At 27.0% G+C, this 21,865-nt stretch overlaps 3 protein-coding genes across 3 annotated transcripts; 2 read left to right on the top strand and 1 right to left on the bottom strand.

The window, feature by feature from the left end:
- Positions 1 to 2,563: 2,563 nt before the first annotated feature.
- Positions 2,564 to 4,926, top strand: LOC108330740 (60S ribosomal protein L18a). The gene is made up of 4 exons (XM_017565265.2): positions 2,564 to 2,717; positions 2,805 to 2,920; positions 3,108 to 3,171; positions 4,402 to 4,926. The coding sequence occupies exons 1-4, from the start codon at positions 2,703 to 2,705 to the stop codon at positions 4,741 to 4,743; spliced, it is 537 nt and encodes a 178-aa protein (XP_017420754.1). The 5' UTR covers positions 2,564 to 2,702; the 3' UTR covers positions 4,744 to 4,926.
- Positions 4,927 to 5,967: 1,041 nt separating this feature from the next.
- Positions 5,968 to 7,549, bottom strand: LOC108330706 (BURP domain-containing protein BNM2A-like). Its single transcript, XM_017565217.2, has 2 exons — positions 7,331 to 7,549; positions 5,968 to 7,065 (listed from the first exon to the last, which is right to left on the bottom strand). Exons 1-2 carry the CDS (start codon positions 7,385 to 7,387, stop codon positions 6,106 to 6,108), a joined length of 1,017 nt encoding a protein of 338 aa, XP_017420706.1. The 5' UTR covers positions 7,388 to 7,549; the 3' UTR covers positions 5,968 to 6,105.
- A 7,069-nt stretch (positions 7,550 to 14,618) lies between these two features.
- LOC108330933 (uncharacterized) lies at positions 14,619 to 15,268 on the top strand. The gene is made up of 2 exons (XM_017565535.2): positions 14,619 to 14,746; positions 14,871 to 15,268. The coding sequence occupies exons 1-2, from the start codon at positions 14,627 to 14,629 to the stop codon at positions 15,093 to 15,095; spliced, it is 345 nt and encodes a 114-aa protein (XP_017421024.2). The 5' UTR covers positions 14,619 to 14,626; the 3' UTR covers positions 15,096 to 15,268.
- Positions 15,269 to 21,865: the final 6,597 nt, after the last annotated feature.

Raw genomic sequence — 21,865 nt, 5'->3', positions numbered from 1 at the left:
ACTCGCGAGGTTGAGCGCGTTGGTAGCGTTGGGATTGACGAGAAGTGTCGGGTGGTGCGGTGCGTCAGGTACGTAAGATGGGTTCATAAGGTAAAGCGTTTGTAAGCCATTTCAATTCATCATATCCTGTTCCAGGATCTCTATATATAGCCACACATATTCTTTTCACTTCGATCTTGATTAGCCCATTATACATGTATATTGCAAAGCTATTTTGGATTAACACACAAGCTTCCTCCACCAATGTTGGGGCTTTAATTAATTTAAATTAAATTAAGCTTTTTGCTTGTTTGTTACAGATCCTGAAAAACAAAAGATAAACAGACAGTCTCGGAAGCTGTGCTAGTGAATCCTAGTAACTGAGTACCTTAAATTTCGCAAATCAATTTGGACAAGTAAACAACAATTTAACATACGTGTGATGGAGGAGATGAAAAGGAAGTTGTATCCTTCAATTGAAAGTGAAAAGTGCTGATGAAATGAATAAAAAAGATATACAACTATAGAAATGGAAACAGATCCCGTGGGAGAGGAATCACATGAATATAGGTGAGAAGAAATTAACGAAGGAGTTGGGTGTGTTGTGTTCGTACCATTTGGTGAATTAATAAATAGATTGAGGAAGAAAAGAGAAGAGAAGAAGGTAGAAAGGTGCTATCGAGATAGAGAAAGTGTCCCTCATGGCGGGGTAGAGGATTCAGATAAAAGGGTTGTTCGATGGATCCGTTTTGGTTTCAGTTCTGAGAGCTTCAGCTTCATTCATGGCTTCTTGCTTGCTCCTGTCATCAGTATTCTTTGCAACTCTCTGTCTCTCTTCTCCAAACGGAAATATATATATATATATATATATATATATATATATATATATATATATATATATATATATATATATATATATATATATATATAACACCACCAACCCCTCACGGTGGCGTTTCGGGTCTCGAGCGTGGCCGCTCTGAAGCCTCTTCCATGCTCTCGGAAGTACCCGATTACCTCTTCGGATTAGACAACTTCGACGACACACCAACGCGACCCACGACCCAAGGATCAACCCGTTCTCCAAGACAACGTTTCCGTTTCAGATCTGGATTCTCCCTCCCCGATTGTTTTCCACCCCGGTTGTTTCCTTATCTGTGAAAAAAAACAAGACAGAAGAACACAAGAACAAAACGGAAACGTGAAAGCTGGTTACCGTGGGTTAACCACGTGAGACTAAATTTAACGGTGTTAGTCTGTGAGGACCAAAAATAATGGTTTCCTTAAGGACAGGAATCTAATCGTGCAAAGTTTGAAATAGGGACGAAAAATAAAATCGCTTGATAGTTGAGGGACTAAAAACATATTTAACCCTATAATTTTCATATAATATTAATCTTATAAATTTATAATTTAAATTATAATACAAAAAATATATTAAATCATACTAACTTTTTGTTTATCAAATATTACCTACAAAATCTGTTACCAATTAAACAAATGAATCGGAAACTTTCCTTCCAAGGTAGAAATATTATAAACAATACAAATATAAGGGGAGATGTTTAAGAATACTAACATTGATATAAATAATATTAATTAAATATTCTATATAAATTAGAAATAAAACAAATTTAAAATATATAAATTATTCTAAGCTAATTTTGTAAAAATTGAAATATATTTAAAATTCACACACACACACACACTTTGGTTGGAAGCCAATGTTGTGTTTAATTTATTTTGATAATTAACAATCACTACTTTAGATTGTATTTTTTTTAGGATATATATTTTTTTATTTCAGTGAAATTTGTAACTGATAAATATTTATAATAAATAAATCATAATATAATTGAAAATTAAAAAGTGGAGAGTGATTAAATGTGAAAAATATTTACTTTGACCACAGTAAGCATGTTGGTTTCAGAATTTCATCATTCAACAAGCATTCCGTGAAGGGAGAATTCACAATTAGGAGAAAATTAATGCATACCAAATGATTCATGATTTAAATTTTAAATTTAATTTAATAACTAGTTTTAAAAAAATTACGAACTATCTCAAACATTTTTATCTTTATCTATATATTTGATTTTCTTAAAAGTTGGACTTTTTAATATGAAAAATGACATAGAAATACTAAAAGGATTTCTCTTCAATATTGAGAATTAAACACAGATTCTCTATTGCATAAATAAATCATGTAAAATTGGAACACAAACAATGCCAAGCCATTCTTTCAAATTCATTATTTCATAGTTTGAAATAACCCATTATACATAAAATAATATTTAAATTTTAAGAAGGCTAATAATTTTAAATAACGTAATATATACAAATTAAATTATGTATAGATTAATAGACTTTAAACAAAAAAAGTATAAACATATGCTTTTAATATTAATTTATAATTTTAGTTAATTTAAACTTAAATTTTACAAAATAATTTAAATTTAATTAACTCGTTCAAACACAATTCTCAAAGTTTTGATGAACAATGCCAACAAAATTGTCATAAAGAAAACAAAATATTTGGGCCTTGCAGTAGTCTAGCCCAAGAATGGTCAACACGAACCCGAGCCCGAGCCCAGTGGTCCAAATTAAAAGTTAGGGTTTCGAGCTCTTTACATACAAAGAAAACCCAGATTTTTTCGTTTTCGTCGTAGGACTGTGAGGGAGGGAGCGAGAGTGTGATAATCGTTTGTTGCCTTCTCTCAGAAATGGTTACGTTCAGGGTGTGTATAATTCTCACTACTTAGTGTTCGATCTCGTATAACTCGGATAAAGATTTTCATCGTGTAATGTTTGTTTGTTTTTTGCAGTTTCACCAGTACCAGGTCGTTGGGAGGGCTCTCCCAACGGAAGCAGATCAGCACCCAAAGATTTACCGCATGAAACTTTGGGCCACCAACGAGGTTCGGGCAAAATCCAAGTTCTGGTAAACACATTCTTCTTTTCAATCATTCGTTTTAATTTCTGAGATCCTTGTTGCAATAGTCTCCTCTCGCTCGATGTGTACTGGTTTAGTTAGTTTCGGACAATCGGAGTTAGTTGACCCCGTTTCTGATTCTTTTGTTTGTTTAGATTTGAAGTTTTTTTATGTTTTTATTTTTTCTACTGATTAGGTACTTCTTGAGGAAGCTGAAGAAGGTCAAGAAGAGCAATGGTCAAATGCTCGCTATCAATGAGGTACTATCTCTCTTGAGACATTCTTTTTTAACTTTTGAATTCACATTATGCAGATGATTAAGTTTTTCGAGTTCTTCAAAATAATGATATAATGTCACGATTTCATGGAAAATTTAGTGGTAAACGTGTTTGTTATCTTATTCAACATATAATTTTGCGTTATAGTTATTGTTAGTATTATTTGCTAGTTTGGATGGTGGTTAATGGTATCAGGCCAACTTGTTCTATGGTTTTTCCGTGATGTTTGTACGAATATTGTTATTGTCTGATGGAATGTGTTGAGAGAGCTAATTGAGTTATTGGCTTGGATAGTTGCTATTAGTATTTCATGTTGGTAACATCTTTGCGCGTAATTAGAATAAAGGATAACTCCTCTTATACCAAGTAAAATGTATAAGCATAGCTTAATTTTCCTTTGAAAGATTGTTTTTATAACAAAGACGGAATTTCTTTATTTTCCACGTATGCAGTGTATCATGGAGGGATTGAGCTGTATTCTTTGTATTTAATTTTTTAAAAGAATTACTTCAAAAAGTATTTGTTGCTATGGTTTTATATTTTCCTTTTACAACGGATGTTTTTGCATTTAGTTTACTTCTTAAGTGTTGAGTCTTTGTTGCTTACATATTCGGATTTGTTTTATTGATTCTGGCTTAGCTCAAGAGTATCTGTTAAACACAACTACATTCAAGTTTGCTTTTGCCCAAAGTATCTTTCCGTTTAGGGAAACCTTTACTGCCTGAAATCGGCTTTCAAAGTAACTGTTTAAATAAAGTAACCTTCAGTGGATTTTTTTCTGTTTGAAATACTTTCAGTGATGCTGTTTTCTTGTGCACTGCCCTGTACAGTTCAATCAATCCATAATGATTATACAGAACTTCCGTAATGTTTAGTTTAGATGCTTGTTTTGCTTTTTCAATAACCTGATAAGTTAGTTTTTATTGAAATTTATTTTTGGACGTCATTTGGGGTTGTTATGTTATTATATTCATAGTGTTTATGCAGAATTCTCATGATGTTTTTGGCGGACGCTTTTCCTTCTCTATTAATAATTTGTTGATCTATTGTTGTCGTTACACTTATTAATGGGCATCCTTTTGATTTTTTAAATCAAAGTTGCCTTTGGATTTATTATTTATAACATCTACTTTGTTTAAAATACATTTTGTACTGCCTGATTTCTGTTGTAATATTGTTTTGAACCTTTAGCCTTAATATTTTGTTGTGCAGATTTTTGTGAAGAACCCAACCAAGATTAAGAACTATGGGATATGGTTGAGGTATCAAAGTAGAACCGGTTATCACAACATGTATAAGGAGTACCGTGACACCACTCTAAATGGTGCAGTTGAGCAGATGTACAATGAGATGGCATCTCGTCACAGGGTGAGGTCCCCATGTATCCAAATTATTAAGACCGCTACCATCCCGGCTAAGATTTGCAAGAGGGAGAGCACCAAGCAATTCCACAACTCCAAAATCAAGTTTCCATTAGTTTTCAAGAAAATCAGGCCACCATCCAGGAAGCTCAAGACGACATACAAGGCCAAAAAGCCAAACTTGTTTATGTAATAATATCTGTTTAGTCTTTTGGCTGATCAAAGATAATTCAAGATTTAGTTTATCAAAATTTAAAATTCTTTTTGATCACTAAGGGATTCTTAGTTCGACTTCAATTTATAACGAGTATTTTATGGATCATGTTTGTTTAAAGGAGATGAATGTTTGAAATCTTAACGTGATATTAAACTGTGATATTTATTCTTATTTAATACAATAATGTAGAAGTTCCAACTTAAACTTTAACCATATTAGTAAACATTATTTGTGTTTAAGTGTATGCTAGTTAATATTGTATTGCATAGATATAGTGGTTATATTAAAATGTAAAGTGTATATCAGTGGTGATGTATTGTGATTAATGTACTCTGATCGTCTGTCGACAATAGGAATAACTAAAAATAAAACTTACAACAAAAGAAAGTGACACATAAGACCAACACATGTTTTGTTACAATAACTTTTAAAGTGTAAAGAAATTTAGAAATTTTTTTTTGACTAAATCTTAAGGAAGATCGTTATTTTAATTTAATATTCTGAGTTTTAATTCATTACAGCACATTTCGCTTAATATTAATTTTTTATCCATAAAAATAATAAATATATTAGCAAAGGAGTACACAATTGTTATAGATGCAACAAATATTATAAATAGTAATAAAGTTTATCACGGAATGTGTAACCCAACCCTTTCAACTCATTGCATTTAGAGTTTTAAATACTTCTATATTTATTTTTTGTAAGTTCTTATACAATATTCACCTAAATCAAGATGTTTTATAAAACTTAGACTCAAATAAAAAATTAAAATACTTTTGGATTATACAAGTTTATTAAATCAATGCTCAAAAGAAAAAAATAAAAAAAATATATAATAACTTTCTTGGTTTTAAAAAAATAAATTTATGATTTTCTTTCATAGTTCTTTAATTATTCATCCACTACAAAAAAATATAACAACTTTCTTGTTTTACGAGTTTGAGTCTCATATAGACCATTCAATTCAAAATTTTCCAATTTCCCAGGCACTTAAGATAAAAGGATCTTAAGAAATTTTTACCACAACTTTAATTTATTTCCTTAATCCTATTCGATCGTTTTTGCTAATGAAACTATTAACTTATTTGATTTCCTACCAAAACATGTCTCGGATACTGGCCTACAAAAGTTCAAGCAAACTATTGAGTAGCCATGAACATGTGCGGGACAGAATAACAAACATGCACATAACAAGCATACGCAGAAGATAAGCATTACATTAACGTTCTATTCCAAAGCACGCCACAAAGACATCCTTATTAACATAGATACCTAGTTTTTCATTTTTCCTAGTACAACCAGGTTGGTACACAGAAACAGAAAACAGAAAAGTAGTTATGGAGCCCCAGATAAAGGTAGCATGACTAGATTATCAGAAGGGAAGAAATGGCAAACAGGGGAGGTTCCAGGTTCAACTTTGAGAACGCGAAATGACACGTGATCTCGGTCCCACTTAGAGGTGTCCATGTGGCAAATAGCTGCAGCTTGAACTCTTCCTCCATTTTCACCCTTCACCAACACCTCATAGAGACGGGTGTCACTCTGCTGACTGTGGCAGTAAAAAACTGCATAAGGGTAAGGCATAGGGTGACACCCTATAACGTTTGGAACCGAAATCACTTTCACTTCTGATATGGTATAGTTCTGTAAAACAGCTGTTGAGTTTGTGAGATGGACAGTGGTCAGAACTTTGAACTGTGTATTTGAACCAAACAGACCGTGTGCAAAATCAAACAAGGACTCCAAAGATGTGGCACAGAACTTGGTTTCTCCTTCCATGTTTTCGAATTCGCATTGTTTGAGTGTATACTTCATAGCCTTGGCTTGGGGTGAGTGTTTTGGGATGGAGAAGAATTTCAGAAGGTATGGTAGGTGTTTTGAGGAGAAGGGAACCTTGTCAGTTTCTTCTCTGGTTAGAAATTTTGGAGACTTTGAAGAGTTTTTCTTGGAAAAGTAGATGGGCATGATTTTCCCAACCTTCAAATCATCTGGGGTGAAAAACACATTCAGTTCAGGGGCCATGTGTTTGTGATTATCACTTTCAATGATCTTTTCGCTTTTATATTTCTTCCCCTTCTCCTTCTTCTTGTCGTCATCATCATTTTCATTCTCGCCGTCATCATGGACATGCTTCTTCTTCTTCTTCAAGTTTATATCAGCGCCTTCAAGCTGAATAATGCTGTCGAGTACAAGACCCTCTGTTGCAAACTTCTGCAAATTATAGGATGCTTCCTTCAGTTCAATTTCTCTGCTTGATGTTGTGGATATCTTTCTAGCTCCACCCTCTTGCAGAATCTGCAACGTCAACCAAGAAGACAAAGAAAGTTGAATAATCTAAGTAGACCATGCAAAAATTTCTGTAAATCAATCGCTGTCAGATCAACAACACGATGATAAAAATTAACTAACGAAGCAAAATCGTTTCAAGCAAAGGAAAAAAAGCAAAAGACAAAAGAACATTTTCAAGAACCAGAGGAAGAAAAGCCAAGTTGTAAGATCTGCCTATGGAAGTCAACAGAGATATGGCTTAGTTTATTTGAATAGCACAACTGGATCTTACCAAAAGGATGAGTAGGGTGCATAGGATGAAGCTCCAAGAAGCAAATCCAAGTCTCATCTTTTCTTTTCCCTTGAAATTTCTGGTTCTTCTTTCAAGCTTGTATGAGAAAAGGAGCAGAGACCATTAAAGATATTGGGTTCTAGGAAAACACGAAAGCTCGCTAATCAATACTCAGAACCTTCTGGTGTCACAGTTTTCTGCACCTTATGAAGCTGCTTTGGTGGTATATCTTCCTATTTTATATTTTATATGAATTAATGGTAAGGTGATATATTTTTATATTTATTTGAAAGTTAATATAAGATAAAATACTTATAGAAAATAATTTTTTATATTTTTAAAGATTAAAAAATATGAAAAATGATGTTAAATAAATATAAAATTTTTATTAATGTTGTTAAACAGGTTCAAATCAGTGAGTTAATTCGATTTATTAGATTTATTATGGGTTTGACTCTGATTAAATTAAAAAATAATTAATATTAGTGAATTTTAAATTTGATTTACTATTTTTCAAGTTAAATTCGTGGTGAATTGAATTATTTCATCAATTTACCTCATTTTGTTTTTTAATTGATTTTTTTATTATTTTAGAGTTTAAAATAATTTTGAATTATATTTTGATTGTATTGTTTTTTTTTATTTTAAATAAATTTTTGAATTTAACATCGTATATTTACTGAAATTATTTAGATTTTAATTAGAAAGTTATTATTATTATTTTAGAATTTGAAAAAAAATTATCACTAATAATAAATCATGAGTAAGTGGATTAACTCCACCAACCATAATAGGTTAAATCAAGTTCGAATTTATTTCAACTAGCTAATAATAAGTGAGTTAGATTGGTTCAATAAACCATTTTAACAACACTAAATATTTGTACTGTCAAAATATCATTTTTCTTTTAAATAAAAAAAAGAAAAAGGTTTTTCTTAAGCCATTTTTTAAACATAATTTAATGTTTGATTATATAGTAAATTAAGAAACAATTTGAATTTATTCTAAGTTAAATCAAATTTATTATATGTAAGAATTATACAAGACGGTTTCTTATCATTTTCACTATTCATTTTTTAAAATACAATAATTTTATTAAATGACTATCTTTATACATTATATTTGAAGAATACAAAGAATAACGAAAAATACATTTATACATATGAAATGTATTTTTTTATGGATTTTGGCCATTTTTAACTAATTATAAAATGTAGGAACTCGGTTAACATTATATGTAAGAAAATTTTGAATAAAGCGTTCATTAGTCCCGAAATTATGCCTGTTCAGAAAGAAAAAAAAAATCAAACTGGAGTTAAGTTTTATACGAATTTAAATCCTGGGAATAAAAGCACATGATGAAGAAATAATATTATTGGGGTAATATATAATATATACAGTGTCGGTGACGTCTAATTTATTTATTATTCTCACTCAAATACACATAAATAAAGAATATAAAATTTATACATAGAGTATAAACTATTCTCGTTTATTTCATTCAAATTTTATTATTTTTAATTTCATTTTCTTATACTTTTTGGTTAGAAGGTATGGTACGAGGATCATATGTTTCATTTTTAGTTAGTAAGACTATCTGTTGGATGACTGTTTTATTTTTATTTTTTGTCAGTAATTATTCTTTAATGATATTGTGTGAATATCTATGAAAACAACTTATTTATTTATTTATTTTATATTAATTATTGGTCGATTAAAGAAAAAGTTTCATTAAAATAAATAACATGTCTTAGATATTTTTAATAAAATATTTTTGTAATTGAAATTTTCAATAAAATAATAATAAAATTTTATTCTAAACTATATAATTTTGTAATAATTTAGATTTTATTAAATAAAAAATTGAGATGTTTAGACAAAATCAATTATGTTAATTTTATATATAATTATTCAATATATATATATATATATATATATATATATATATATATATATATATATGTGTGTGTGTGTGTGTTTTGTGTTCGTGCTTTTTAAAAGAATAATATTACATTTACTTTAAATACAAATATATAATCATTTTATAAAGTTGGTCAACTAAGTCTACCAACCTACCATCAAAATTAATTACCATTCAAACCGTAAGTTAAAATATTCAAATAAACAATGATCTCATACAATTTAAGAGACAACTTATATATAGTTTGATCAAATTAATTTTGTAAGCAATTATCACGTCTAATGGTAGACTCAAATCTATTTTAATTGCTCTAATAATAATATCATTAGGTTAACTATCATGTTAATTAAATACATTATCACCTTTCTTCTTTGTCAAACATATATGTAACTCACCTAAGTCGTCTCATTAAAATTAATAAGAGATATTAATTGCACGCACCGTATACACAATTTTATACAAACTTAATTACATACAGCAAATAAATTATAGTATAGTGATGTAAGGAAAGAAAAGTATGTCGTATAAAAGGTGTTCTTAATGTTTGTACACATACTAATGATTTATCTGATTAGTTAAGAATAAATAAAAGGAAGAGTGAAGATGAAATTAACTTTTATTATTTGATAATAAATAAGGGAGTCAGAATAATTTTTAAAAATATGAAATTCGTGGTATTATTATTTTTATATATTGTTTAGTTACTTTTAGTCGTATTTATTTTTTTAATTAAGTATTTTCAGTTTTAATTTTTTGTCAACCGTTTTTTTTAAAGTGGAATGAAAAGAGGCAAATGAATAAAAAATATGATGATAATATTATTTTTCTTTACTCGTTCTTCGTTTTAATTTAATTATATATTTCTCTATGTTTTATGTGTGTTGAGTTCTTGCCACGCTTATCTTGACTCGTATAAACAACATGTTGATTCAACATTTCAAGTCTAATTATATGTATATTGTTTGACCAAACTCCATATTTCTTATGACTTAAAAACCCTATTGAGTTGCATGAACTTCAAACACTAGCAATAACAAATGACGTTGAATCAAGGGATTTTATTAAAAACAAATATATTGAATAAAGATAACAAAATTGTTCTAACTCTCATACAATGAAAATATTATAACTTCTTACTTTCACCTACTAAAGTATCATGATATTTATTAACATAGATGTTTCTAACTAGAAAAAAAAATAAATAAAGTTATATATAAGTTTTATGTCCACTAGAGATAAATGTTGGAAGCTCCACATGAATTAGAGATAATGTCAAATTATAATATATAAGTGAGGTGCAAACCTCACCTTCGCCGATTTTGTGCGGTTGAGTTAGACTTAAAATCACTTTCTAATATGGTACCAGAGTCATGATTGTAGTCTATCCTAACGAGATATATATAGACATTTTGTTCCACCTGTTGTAGTCTATCCTGACCACTCATTAATTCTATTATTGCGCTTGAGATGTCTATATCTCGACGTGAAGGAGTGTGTTGGAAGTATCATTTCTACTAGAGATAAAGTCAAATTATAATATATAAGTGAAATGCAAATCTAACCATACATGCCAGTTTTGTAAAGTTGAGTTAAACTTAAAGTTCATTTCTTAACATGAAAATGACACTTTTAAAGTAAAATTGGTTTTGACTAAATTGGATGGAATCCATTGTCTCCATTCTGTCACAATCAAATATTTTGACTATGGAGAGTGTGAAGTATAGTGGGAAACGAAGAACGTTGACGAAACTGTTGTTTCTGCGCCACTCAACTTTTTCTTAATGGCTGAAATTGAAATGCAAACTAATTGAAATGCACAAACACAGCATTATCATCGAATCTGCCAAACTATCTCCTTTTCAACCATTCTCATTTCTTCCAAAACCTTTTCTATAAACTCCTTTTGACCTTATCGTATCAAATTCACTCACGCCATTACCACAATATTTTCGTCAAACCCAAACTATTTTCTGCCTCTCATTTTCACCCGCATATGTTAAATCAAGCAAATGCTGCAGAACATGTGGAAAATGGGAAAACCTATACATACTGTATCATATATTCAACCTTTCTTCCACTATATCAAATTTTTCAGAAAAAGCATCTACATCTTTAGTCACCCCACGTTCTTTTTTTATTATTTTTATTTTTTATGCGATAAAAAAAATAGTATTTCTTTAGATATTAACTCAACACATAACAGATGGTTTCTTTTTATAAAAGAAATAAGTAGTATTTATTTTGAATGACTTCAACATCACTTATTTATTTAAAGAGAAGAAGTTGAAAGCAATGCAAAGTTGGAAGGGTTATTTGCAAGATGTGTATGGAATTTGATTTAATTTATGTGGTGAAGTAAAGAGTGAGGTGTTATTTAATTGGAGGAATTTATAATTTAAAGTGATGAAAACCCTTTTTTGAAAGAAGAAAAATAGAAGAAGTAGGGCACCTGATGCAGAAATATAGTTGACTTTGTGAAAAAGAAAAGTACAAGACAAGCATATATGCCAAATAGGTATGCCGTGCATGAACATGTGAAAGGGAACAAAACTAAGTGCTGCAACTACACTTTTATCCCATTTATTTATCACCATCACATTCATTTTCTTAGTTTGCACGTTTCAAGTTGACTTTTCAAATAAATCCATATTTTTTCTTTACTTTCTTTGATACAAAGGCTCCACTGAAAGTGACAGTACAAAAATTATTACCTATTTATAATATATAAAGAAATATGCATTTCATTCTCAATTTTAGCATAATTTGTTATATTCATTATATGCTGAGTTTATTATGTAATACACAAAAAAAGCTCATTTTTTTTATTAAAATTTAAAATTTATTTTATTTTTACTTACAAATTATTAGTGTTGTTAGAATGAGTTCGAATTCAAGAATCAACTAGACTTGTTACAGGTTTAAATCAGATTGGATTAAAAAAATTACAACTTTTAATTTAGACAAAAAATGAACCAGATGTTGGTACAAACAAAGTCTCCCATCGAATAAAATAAGAGATGAATATGAGTTTATATACACATAAGATATCTCCGTTAATAAGAAATCTTTTAAAATGATACCAAAAGGATAAAAGTCACAAACTCATTCATAAATTTTAAATATTTTTATGATTTTAATTTATATTTGAAGTTTAACATTTATATTGTATTTAAATTAAACTTTATTTAAATTAGAGTGAAAAGAGGTTAATTTCCAAAATTACTTTTCCTTAAAAACTAATTCAAGTTATAGGCACCAAAATAAGAATTTCTTAATAAAATTTTGATATTATTCTTCTATTATAATTTTTAAAATATATTAAGTTTATATGACACGTGTGAACGAAATTAATATTTTTTTAAAATAAAAGCCAAATTGATACAAAACAATATAAATAGAAACAAATTAAACAATTAAACCAATATATATTAATTTTGATATATTAAAAATATATTGATATATTTATATAAATATTCACTAAAAAGTCTAATAGATAATTTAAAAAAAAAAACCTTTCTTGGAGTGGATTCAAATCTTTTTCATGTTATAGCTCACAACCCTTATATAAAATACCCATTGGGATGCCTCCCATTTTCACTACATTTATAAATTAAAAAAAAAAAAACCAACTGATTGCTTTATGCCATGGGCTTGCACTGACAACAGCAAATTATAAATTATTTATAGAAAATTATATATATATATATATATATATATATATATATATATATATATATATATATATAATTGGTATGACTTTTGCACGTGTGTGTGCGGTTGATTATGTGTCTCTAACTAATTGAATAATTTTGTCAATAACTGATTTTCACTAAATACTATAAAATATTATTTGTGTAAGCGCGTAATAGAGACTTTTTCACAATTTTAAGACAAAGACAACATTAAATTAAAAATCATGTTTAAAGAATAACGTGACCTTTGCATAATGTTTGATAGGAGTTAATAAAAGATGAAAGTCTCATCTTTTGCATTTGATTCAAAAAAATTTAAAAGAAGGGAAAAATATTTTACATTAGTTAGATTAAGGCATGTTTTAACCAAATTAGTTAACTAACCTTATCATTACAAACTTTGCACTGGACGAACCATTTAATAGAAAAGTTTGGAAGGAAAATAACCATAATCATAACATTAAGTACGAAATTAAATTTTAATTCAATGTATTATAATAAGAGAAAAAAATAATAAGTTTTATTAATAATTTTATATGATCACCTTAAATATATAATTATATTTTTTTATTCTTTAATATCAAGTCTGTGCAATAATATTGTCATGATCATTTACTATATATTCAAAATATTATCAATTTTGAAATTTTTATTTATTATGTTTTTATTTTCAAAAAAGATGTTAGTAAAAAAAATTTAAATTATTTTAAAATTTTATTTTTAAGTGATATAAAATTATTAAACATGTTATAAAAATAATTAAAGTAATATTTATTAGATGTATAATCTGTCAAACATTTTATGATAATTAATTTTTCCTAGTATACCTAAATTTATATATATATATATATTCTATTTCTATTCCATCTAGATGCTCGGTACTCTTTTTCTGTTGAAATTTCCACTTTCCTACCTATGCATTAAAACATCATTCAAGTTTGTACAACACTGCCAACCACTTAAAATAAGAAAATCATATAAATCAATTATTTCAATACAAAGTGATGATATTATTACAAATATTTGAGAATTACGTAAATAAATAATTTTAAAAAATTATTTAACATTTAAAAATTTTGGAAAATTAGAAATTAATACAAGTGAGACTTCTGGCCTTCTTAGTTCAGTCAAAACTTTTATTTTCTTGTGTGGCGTGTACATGAACAGTGAAGATTGAATGTGGTGCTTTACAGGCCTAGCAACTTTTTCTTATCTCCATATTTTAATTAAGAAAAATAATGAATGTAACAAATAATGTCGGTAAAGAAGAAAAAAATATGTCGAAATTTCTTCAAACACTAAAATATATTTAAGAATTATAATATTTTTTACGCCAAAGGATGATTCTAATGTTTTAATACAATGGTATTTTGACAACATCTTTTTTATAATATTTTAATATTATTTATGTATTACTGTGTGATTAATTTATATTAATATTTATGATTATTATTATTATTATTAATTATAGAATTTATATTTTAATATTATTTATGTGTTATTGTGTGATTAGTTTATATTAATATTTATGATTATTATTATTAATTACAGAAAAATTTTAAACCAATCAAAATATGTAAATAATATTAAATTATTGTTAGAAAAATGTTGTTAAATTATTATTATGCTGTAGTTGATTTTTTTTCTTTTTCAACTGGTGTGATGACATATATAAACATATATATGTGTGGACAGTGGGTCAGTTGTGGGTTAAAGAAATATCCAGAGGCTGACGACTCTGCACAGATTAGCGTAAACATGAAGTCGAATTTTGGTGTTTTCGTACTTTTCTCTCTTCTACTGGTACCTCTTGAATCTGTTTCACAAACTATGTTGCTCTTTCGTACTTTGATTTCTACTTTTGTCAAATCTAAGGTTTCTGTCTGTGTTTAAAATACCTTAAAGTTTTGTCTTCATTGAAACTCAGGTTGGAAGTCTGAGCAGCGCAAGAAAAGACCTGAAAGGATATTGGGAGGAGACGATGAAGGAAGAAGCTATGCCAGAAGCAATTAAAGACCTTATTGAGGATTCCCATGTTTCAGAAGCAGGGAAGGATCGTTTTGTTAGGGACTTCGATGTAAAACCTAATGTCATACTATATCACACCCATGTTGTCCCCATGAAACAGATGCGGCAGAAGAATCAAGACTGATATATGCAACAAATGTGAGGGATAGAAGTCTTGTTTAGCACCAGATTAATTACTGTCTTAAAATTTCTACTAAAAGTTTGAAGCCTTTTAGTATAGATGTAGCTTTTAATCCTGGTGTTTATCTAGTAGTAATCCTTCTTTTAATAAATTTGCAGCATCTTGCTTTTAATGAATTTCTCACAATAATACTGCAGAATACATACTTTTCTCAACTTTCTCTCTCCGGATATTGTTGAGAATCCTCATAGATTGTTTGGTGGATCTCACAGATTAAAATAATCTTGTTTCTTTTATCTTCTAAATCTCACAATTAATACATTTTTTTTATCTTCTAAATCTCACAATTAATACATATTTAGTCGTCCAGAAAAAATTCAAATGGATGATGCTCTAAACTTCTAATGAAATTACTCCATCTATCACGTATTCATCTCTATATTTGTTTGAGATTTTTCTATGGAAACACAAACACAGAAAAAGAAGGAATAAAAGCATTTTCTTAAAATCAAATAGTTAAAAAGAAGGAATAAAAATCATTTTTTTTGTAAAATCAAATAGTTAAAAACAAACAAGAAACATTCTCGTTCAGTTTCACAATCACAGTAACAATATAATTAAGTTTTGTAAAAAAAAATAATAATTCACTATTTTTTTTTTTATGTTTTTAGTGAAGCATTCATTATTTTTTACTTCAAAATCAGTTTAAAGTATATTGTTTAGAGTATATAAATAGTTAATATCACTTTATAATTTTGTGAGCTTGAATTTAATTTAACATAAGTCAATTTAACAAAAAATTTTGTTTGTTCATTTTATGTATCACCCACTTAACATTTTAAACTTAAATTATAATTATTTCATGAACATAATATAAGTATTACTCAAATAGGACACGAGCGAATAATTTGATAACTTAAAGAATATTAATACGTTATATATATATATATATATATATATATATATATATATATATATATATATATATATATATATATATATATATATATATATATATATATTTTGTTTATATTGATTTACTCACGTGTGCTTAATCTCTTACAATATTTAATATAAAATATTATTATAGTCAAATTTGAACAAAAGTCGCATATAAGTATCTCTGTCTTAACAAATATATATGATACACAATTTTAGCTAAAGAGAAGTTATATGATAATTATTTTCCATGTTGGAGAGGAGAAGTTATGTTTATCAGAATGGTGTGTGAAGAATGAGTTATTTTAGTTGAAAAAGAAGAAGATGCAAGTAAGAAATGATGAACACATGAAAAGACGATATACATATTCTGTACTTGGTGGCTAAGAAAAGATGCTTTTCGCCTTAATCTTTATTCCATGCAATAAAATACTTAGATGACATAAAGTCTTACGTGTAGCTTCGGCCTTCCTTTAAATATTTGATATTATTCCTTCTCTCTATAATAAACAAATTTATGCACATAGATTGAATTTCAGGTACATAGGGATATTTCAGTGATTTTTCCTTGCTGCACCCTATCATTATTAATTGCACCTCCACGTAATAAACTCTTTCGTTCTCAAAACTGGGAATGCGCAAAGAAATTATGAGGGTGCAGAAATTTGGGAATGCGCAAAGAAGTTATGGCAGTGCAGAAAATTGGGAATGCTCAAAGAAGTTATGGCAGTGCAGAAAATTGATATGCACAATGAAATTTGTAGCGGTGCAGAAAATTGGGAATGCGCAAAAAAGTTCATTGGCAGTCAGAAAATTGGGAAGCGCAAAGAAATAATGGTGCAGCAGAAAAAAGCCCAATTGATTATGTCTGGGTTTTGATGAGTGTTGGGCTCTAGTTCCAAGCCCATTCTCTTTAATTTATTGTATTTTAAATTAATATATAAATATTATTTATTTTTTTTAATTATTATTTATTTATTTATAAAATAATTTTATTTTATTTAATAAAATAATTATTATTAATTTAATTTATGTATTATTATTTAAATAATAAATAAAATATTTTTAAAAAATTTATTAAAACGGATGTGGGTGACAACATTCGTGAATTTTTATTTTTTTGAGTTTTTTAATTTATTATATTTTAAATTAATATATAAATATTATTTAGTTTTTTTAAAATTATTACTTAATTATTTATAAATTAATTTTATTTTATTTAATAAAATTATTATTATTAATTTAGTTTATATATTATTATTTAAATAATAATTAAAATATTTTTGAAAAATTTATTAAATGAATACATGTAGAAGGTTTTTTTTTAAATAAAAATAATAGACTAAATTATAAAATATGTAAATGGATGTTAATATTTGTTAAAGTTAAAATGATATTAATATTTATTTTATAACAAAGACAAAATAGGTATGGATAGTTAAGAAGATGATAGAAGAAGCAACACTTTATTTCAAACTATGGTTTTAGACAAGTGTTAGGTTTCTGGAATATTTAGATATCTTGATTATGACCTTCTTCAAGAGCAATTTCCAAGAATTCTTTGATTCTGCATCTATAGGAACACTGCAACAATGAAATTGGAAAATAGCAAAGAAAAAAAGTAACGATACTTTGAAAATATTTTTTTTACAATAATTACTTTTTATATATATATATATATATATATATATATATATATGATGTAAAAATATATGTTGAAAGTCTTATACTAGAGAAACACTAAAATATATAAATGTATATTTTATTTTACAAATTAATTTTATAAAATTAAGTTAATTTTATATTTTTTAATAGTAAATAATTTTATTTTATTTTTCTGTATTCATGAGTAACACGATATAAAGATTTTACTTAATGAAAATGTGGGGTTGGGTGAATCTAACTGGGATGCAACAAAATAAGTCGACAAAAGATTCAAACAAGGTAGTAGTTGTACATAATGCAACACTTTTCGTATGATTGAATTAACAAATAAACCAAATATTTACCTATTCTGTATTTAAATGAATAAAGTGGCAAGTTGTTGTCGGATCTCTTGAATAAGGAAAATCATGGCAGATTTTTGTGTCGACAAATAAAGGTAGATCATTACACATGGACATAAAATAATTAACATTATCACTAATTTTAAACATGGAGAAATTTTGGCATATGTGCTGCTATGACTAGGTTGTTTCAATTTTTTTTTAATGTTTTGGTCTATTGTCCTTTTTTCTCTTTTACAAATATTTAAATATCAGAAATTCTATTAAAAATTTTAAAAATTTGAAATATTTAATAAAAATAAAATCTAATAACAACTCAACTAAAAACATTCACATTTATTAAAAATGTGTACCCTATTCAAAATTACATAAATAAATGTAATATTTTTACCTCTTAGGTTTAGTTTGAGATAGTAATTGATGTTAGATTATGTATAGAAAAAAAATTAATAATAAATAAATAATTAAACTCTTTAATTAATTGAGTAATTTCCAAGATTTTATCAAACAATATTTTGGATTGATCCTGATAATTAGAACTGAGTAACCCGGTTCGATCTAGTTCGGTCCACTACGAGTTGTAGGTTAAATAGGTTGGCTCACTCGCTCACTTAATTATAAGTTTTTTTAAATAAAAAATTATAATTTTTTAATTCAAATCTAAATAAATTTCACTCTAAAATGATGTTAAACCATTCAAAATATAAAAAAATATCATATAATCCAAGTGTAATCCAAAAGCAAGCACAAAAGACGAACAAATAAATTTTTAATATTGGTAATTTGTATATCACTTGTCCATATGTAATATTAGAGTCTTTAATAGATAAAACTATAATATTGTTTTCTCTTAAAACATTTTTTTTATTTCATCTACAATATAATAAAAAAATTGTTAATTAATAATATTGAAACACAAAATAATAATTAACTAAATTAAATTATGTGAGTTTGTGAGTCAATCCAGATCACCACGGGTTCAAGCCGGTGAGTCGGATTCTAAGTAAGTCGGATTGAAAATTAACACACATAAAAATATTATATATTTTTTAAACCCAATTCAACTCAAACTCTGGTGGGCCGAGTTGGCTCGCGGGTTACAATCTATTTTGACACCACTATTAATAATAATGTAAATGGATAAATGTATAATCTTTCACATTATTAAACACCTTACATTTCTTTTTAATTTTTTTTTACGAAGATGAAAGAAGGAAGCATTAATATGTATGTATTTAGAGACGATAACTACAATTTCTTTATGTAATATTGGTAAGTTGTTTGTTTAATTTTAATATTTTTAATTTGATCTCTTGTTAAATTAAAATATTATTTATAATTTTTACACAATTAATCTTTCATAATACATATATCTTTAATCATAAATTTAAATTAATGAGTTTTACTCAAAGACTGAAGTTAGTAAGAAATCTAATAATCTGGTAACACACGGTATATGATGGGGTTCAAATTCTTTTTCCAAGAATAATCTATATTTTATGAATTAATTTAATAAGTTAGATCAGTGTTGTTAATTAAATGTTTAAAATGATTAATTGTTTTATACATGTGCTTGATTTCAATTCATTTATGCAGTATGTTATTTGTATCATTGATTGGTTTTATGACCGTGTTTTATACTAGGTAGATAATATTATAAAATAAAATAAAAACGTGCAAAATAATTATTTGTTTCAATATGTAATATATTTGAACGATTAAATAAATATTATGTCCTATAAATTTATATGTTTGTATATATTTTAGAAGTTTATTTTGAACCATTGCCTTAAAAAATATTTATTCAAATTTGTATATATTCAATTCAACCATTAATATAATTTTTATTGATTTAGTAATTAAATTATATGCAATTGTATATTATCTCGAGTGTTGATTTTAAATTGTATTAAAATTCAATTATTATAAATGTATTATATTCTCTGTTAAATGAATCAATCGAGTCTATTTAAAGCCTGATTTGATATTAGTATGTTAAAAATGGATCGGCCAGATTAATTTACCAATTGAAAACTAATTAAACTTACAATCTAACCTACCTGTTAGAAGGAGACAAAACAGCAGTTGAAGCATCATAACAAAAAAACAAAACACAAAATAATACGGATTCTTCAATTCAACATAGACAAAATAAAAAATCGAAAAGAACAAAGACTACTACGGAAACGAAAACAAAATGGTGAAGATAAAGTCTAACTATTTTAATATAATGAAGTTGGGCTCTTAAATTAGCCTACCAAATTATCGAGTTTAACGGGTTAAATTAATTTGAACTTCTAAGTTAAAGGCGTAATTTCAACCACTTTTGTTTATTCTTTTATTGAATATTTTTGTGGTTAAAACTTTATTGTTTTTGTTTTTTTATATGTGCTTTGTAAATGAATATATGTGGTGTGTTGTGTTAGAGGAAGAATAAGAGAAATGTGAAGGCTTGAACGGATGTGGGAAATCCGTTCAACCTCAACGGATCTTGAGATCAGTCTACGAATATCGAGATCCATTAAAGACCGGACGAATTTCTTACATTTATTCAAGTTTTCGCGTTTCAACTTTTTTAATTTTTTTTGTTTTTAGTTTATTAATTTTTTTGTAGATTTTAATATTTGAACATTGTAAATGTTTATTTGCATAGATTTTACATAATTTTGTAATATTTTTTGTGAATAAAAATTTTTTAAAAAATAAAACAGTTCAAAGAAAAAAGTAAGGAAGTGAGAGCCTCAGAAGTAGGTTTTTAAAAAAGTGAAAGGTTGGAAGATGTGTTATTCAGTAAATCTTTACATCAATTTTCATGAGAAAAAACTTTTAACTGTAAGATAAAACGGAAATGAAGAGGTGAGGGAGTAACCCTCTTACTTTTTGCATATAAAATTGTTAATATTTAAAAATTGATGTCACGCTATCCACGTATTATTATTGTACTTTAATTAAACGAAGGTCCACTTTGATCGGATCTTTTTCAGCGAATCTTAGTATTGAACTGTGTTTGTTCTATATGATAATAATGTCACTCAATTATTTTATTTTACTATAAATTTGATAACATCATATATAGCAGCTTAAATATTTTATAATATATACGACGATAATGCTTAGATATTATCTCTTCCTTTTCAACTGCCGTTTAAGTTTTTCTTAGAAATCAGTAAACATAATAAATAAATCATTTTAGTAAAAGAATTGTGATTGTACCTTAAAGAAGTAGGGATGTAAGTTCGATTACTCTGAAATGAATACTTTGTAATAATTTAGGAATTTACATTAGTTTGTTAAACAATTGTGTGAGTTTTCGATTTTTATGAATAAAAAAATGAAGCTAATTTTGTTATTATTTTATTTACGTTTATTATCTTATTGAGTAATAAATCCATAAATCTGAAGAATTTATCGAATCATGGAGGTGTAATTAAAGTGTTAAAGGTTGCATTGGTCACTTTACGCTATTTAATATTATCTTTTTCATTAAAAATATAAAAGTTAATTTTTTTAAAATATCATTTTACTTGTATAAACTTTTTTTTTTCTTATTACTATTTTCTAACCTAGCATGGTTGAAAGAATTTGTTATGAAAAAAGGACAATACATATATACATAGATCTCCATATTGGTAAGATATTGTCTGTTTTTGGTCAAATTTTTACATATTTATTTTTTATATCACTTCAAAAAGTCTCTTACCAATGGAGGTATTTTATGTGTATATAAACTCATATCTATGTCTTATTTTATCTAATGTGAAACTTTGTTTGTATCTAACAACAATAACCTACGGATAGACACCTAAGCTATGAATAGGCTATAAATAG

This window comes from Vigna angularis, chromosome 4 (genome assembly GCF_016808095.1).
Source record: "Vigna angularis cultivar LongXiaoDou No.4 chromosome 4, ASM1680809v1, whole genome shotgun sequence".
Lineage (NCBI taxonomy): Eukaryota > Viridiplantae > Streptophyta > Magnoliopsida > Fabales > Fabaceae > Vigna > Vigna angularis.
Note: the sequence above shows the minus strand (reverse complement) of the source record. Positions and strands in the feature narration are given on the sequence as shown.

Excerpts from the sequence above, each read along its gene's own strand:
- LOC108330933 (XM_017565535.2), top strand. The coding sequence starts at position 14,627 with ATGTGTGGACAGTGGGTCAGTTGTGGGTTAAAGAAATATCCAGAGGCT. Across the intron at positions 14,747-14,870 it reads TACTTTTCTCTCTTCTACTG|GTTGGAAGTCTGAGCAGCGC; the intron begins GTACCTCTTGAA and ends ATTGAAACTCAG.
- LOC108330706 (XM_017565217.2), bottom strand. The coding sequence starts at position 7,387 with ATGAGACTTGGATTTGCTTCTTGGAGCTTCATCCTATGCACCCTACTC. Across the intron at positions 7,066-7,330 it reads GCACCCTACTCATCCTTTTG|ATTCTGCAAGAGGGTGGAGC; the intron begins GTAAGATCCAGT and ends TTGACGTTGCAG.
- LOC108330740 (XM_017565265.2), top strand. Across the intron at positions 2,921-3,107 it reads CGGGCAAAATCCAAGTTCTG|GTACTTCTTGAGGAAGCTGA; the intron begins GTAAACACATTC and ends TCTACTGATTAG. Across the intron at positions 3,172-4,401 it reads AAATGCTCGCTATCAATGAG|ATTTTTGTGAAGAACCCAAC; the intron begins GTACTATCTCTC and ends TTTGTTGTGCAG.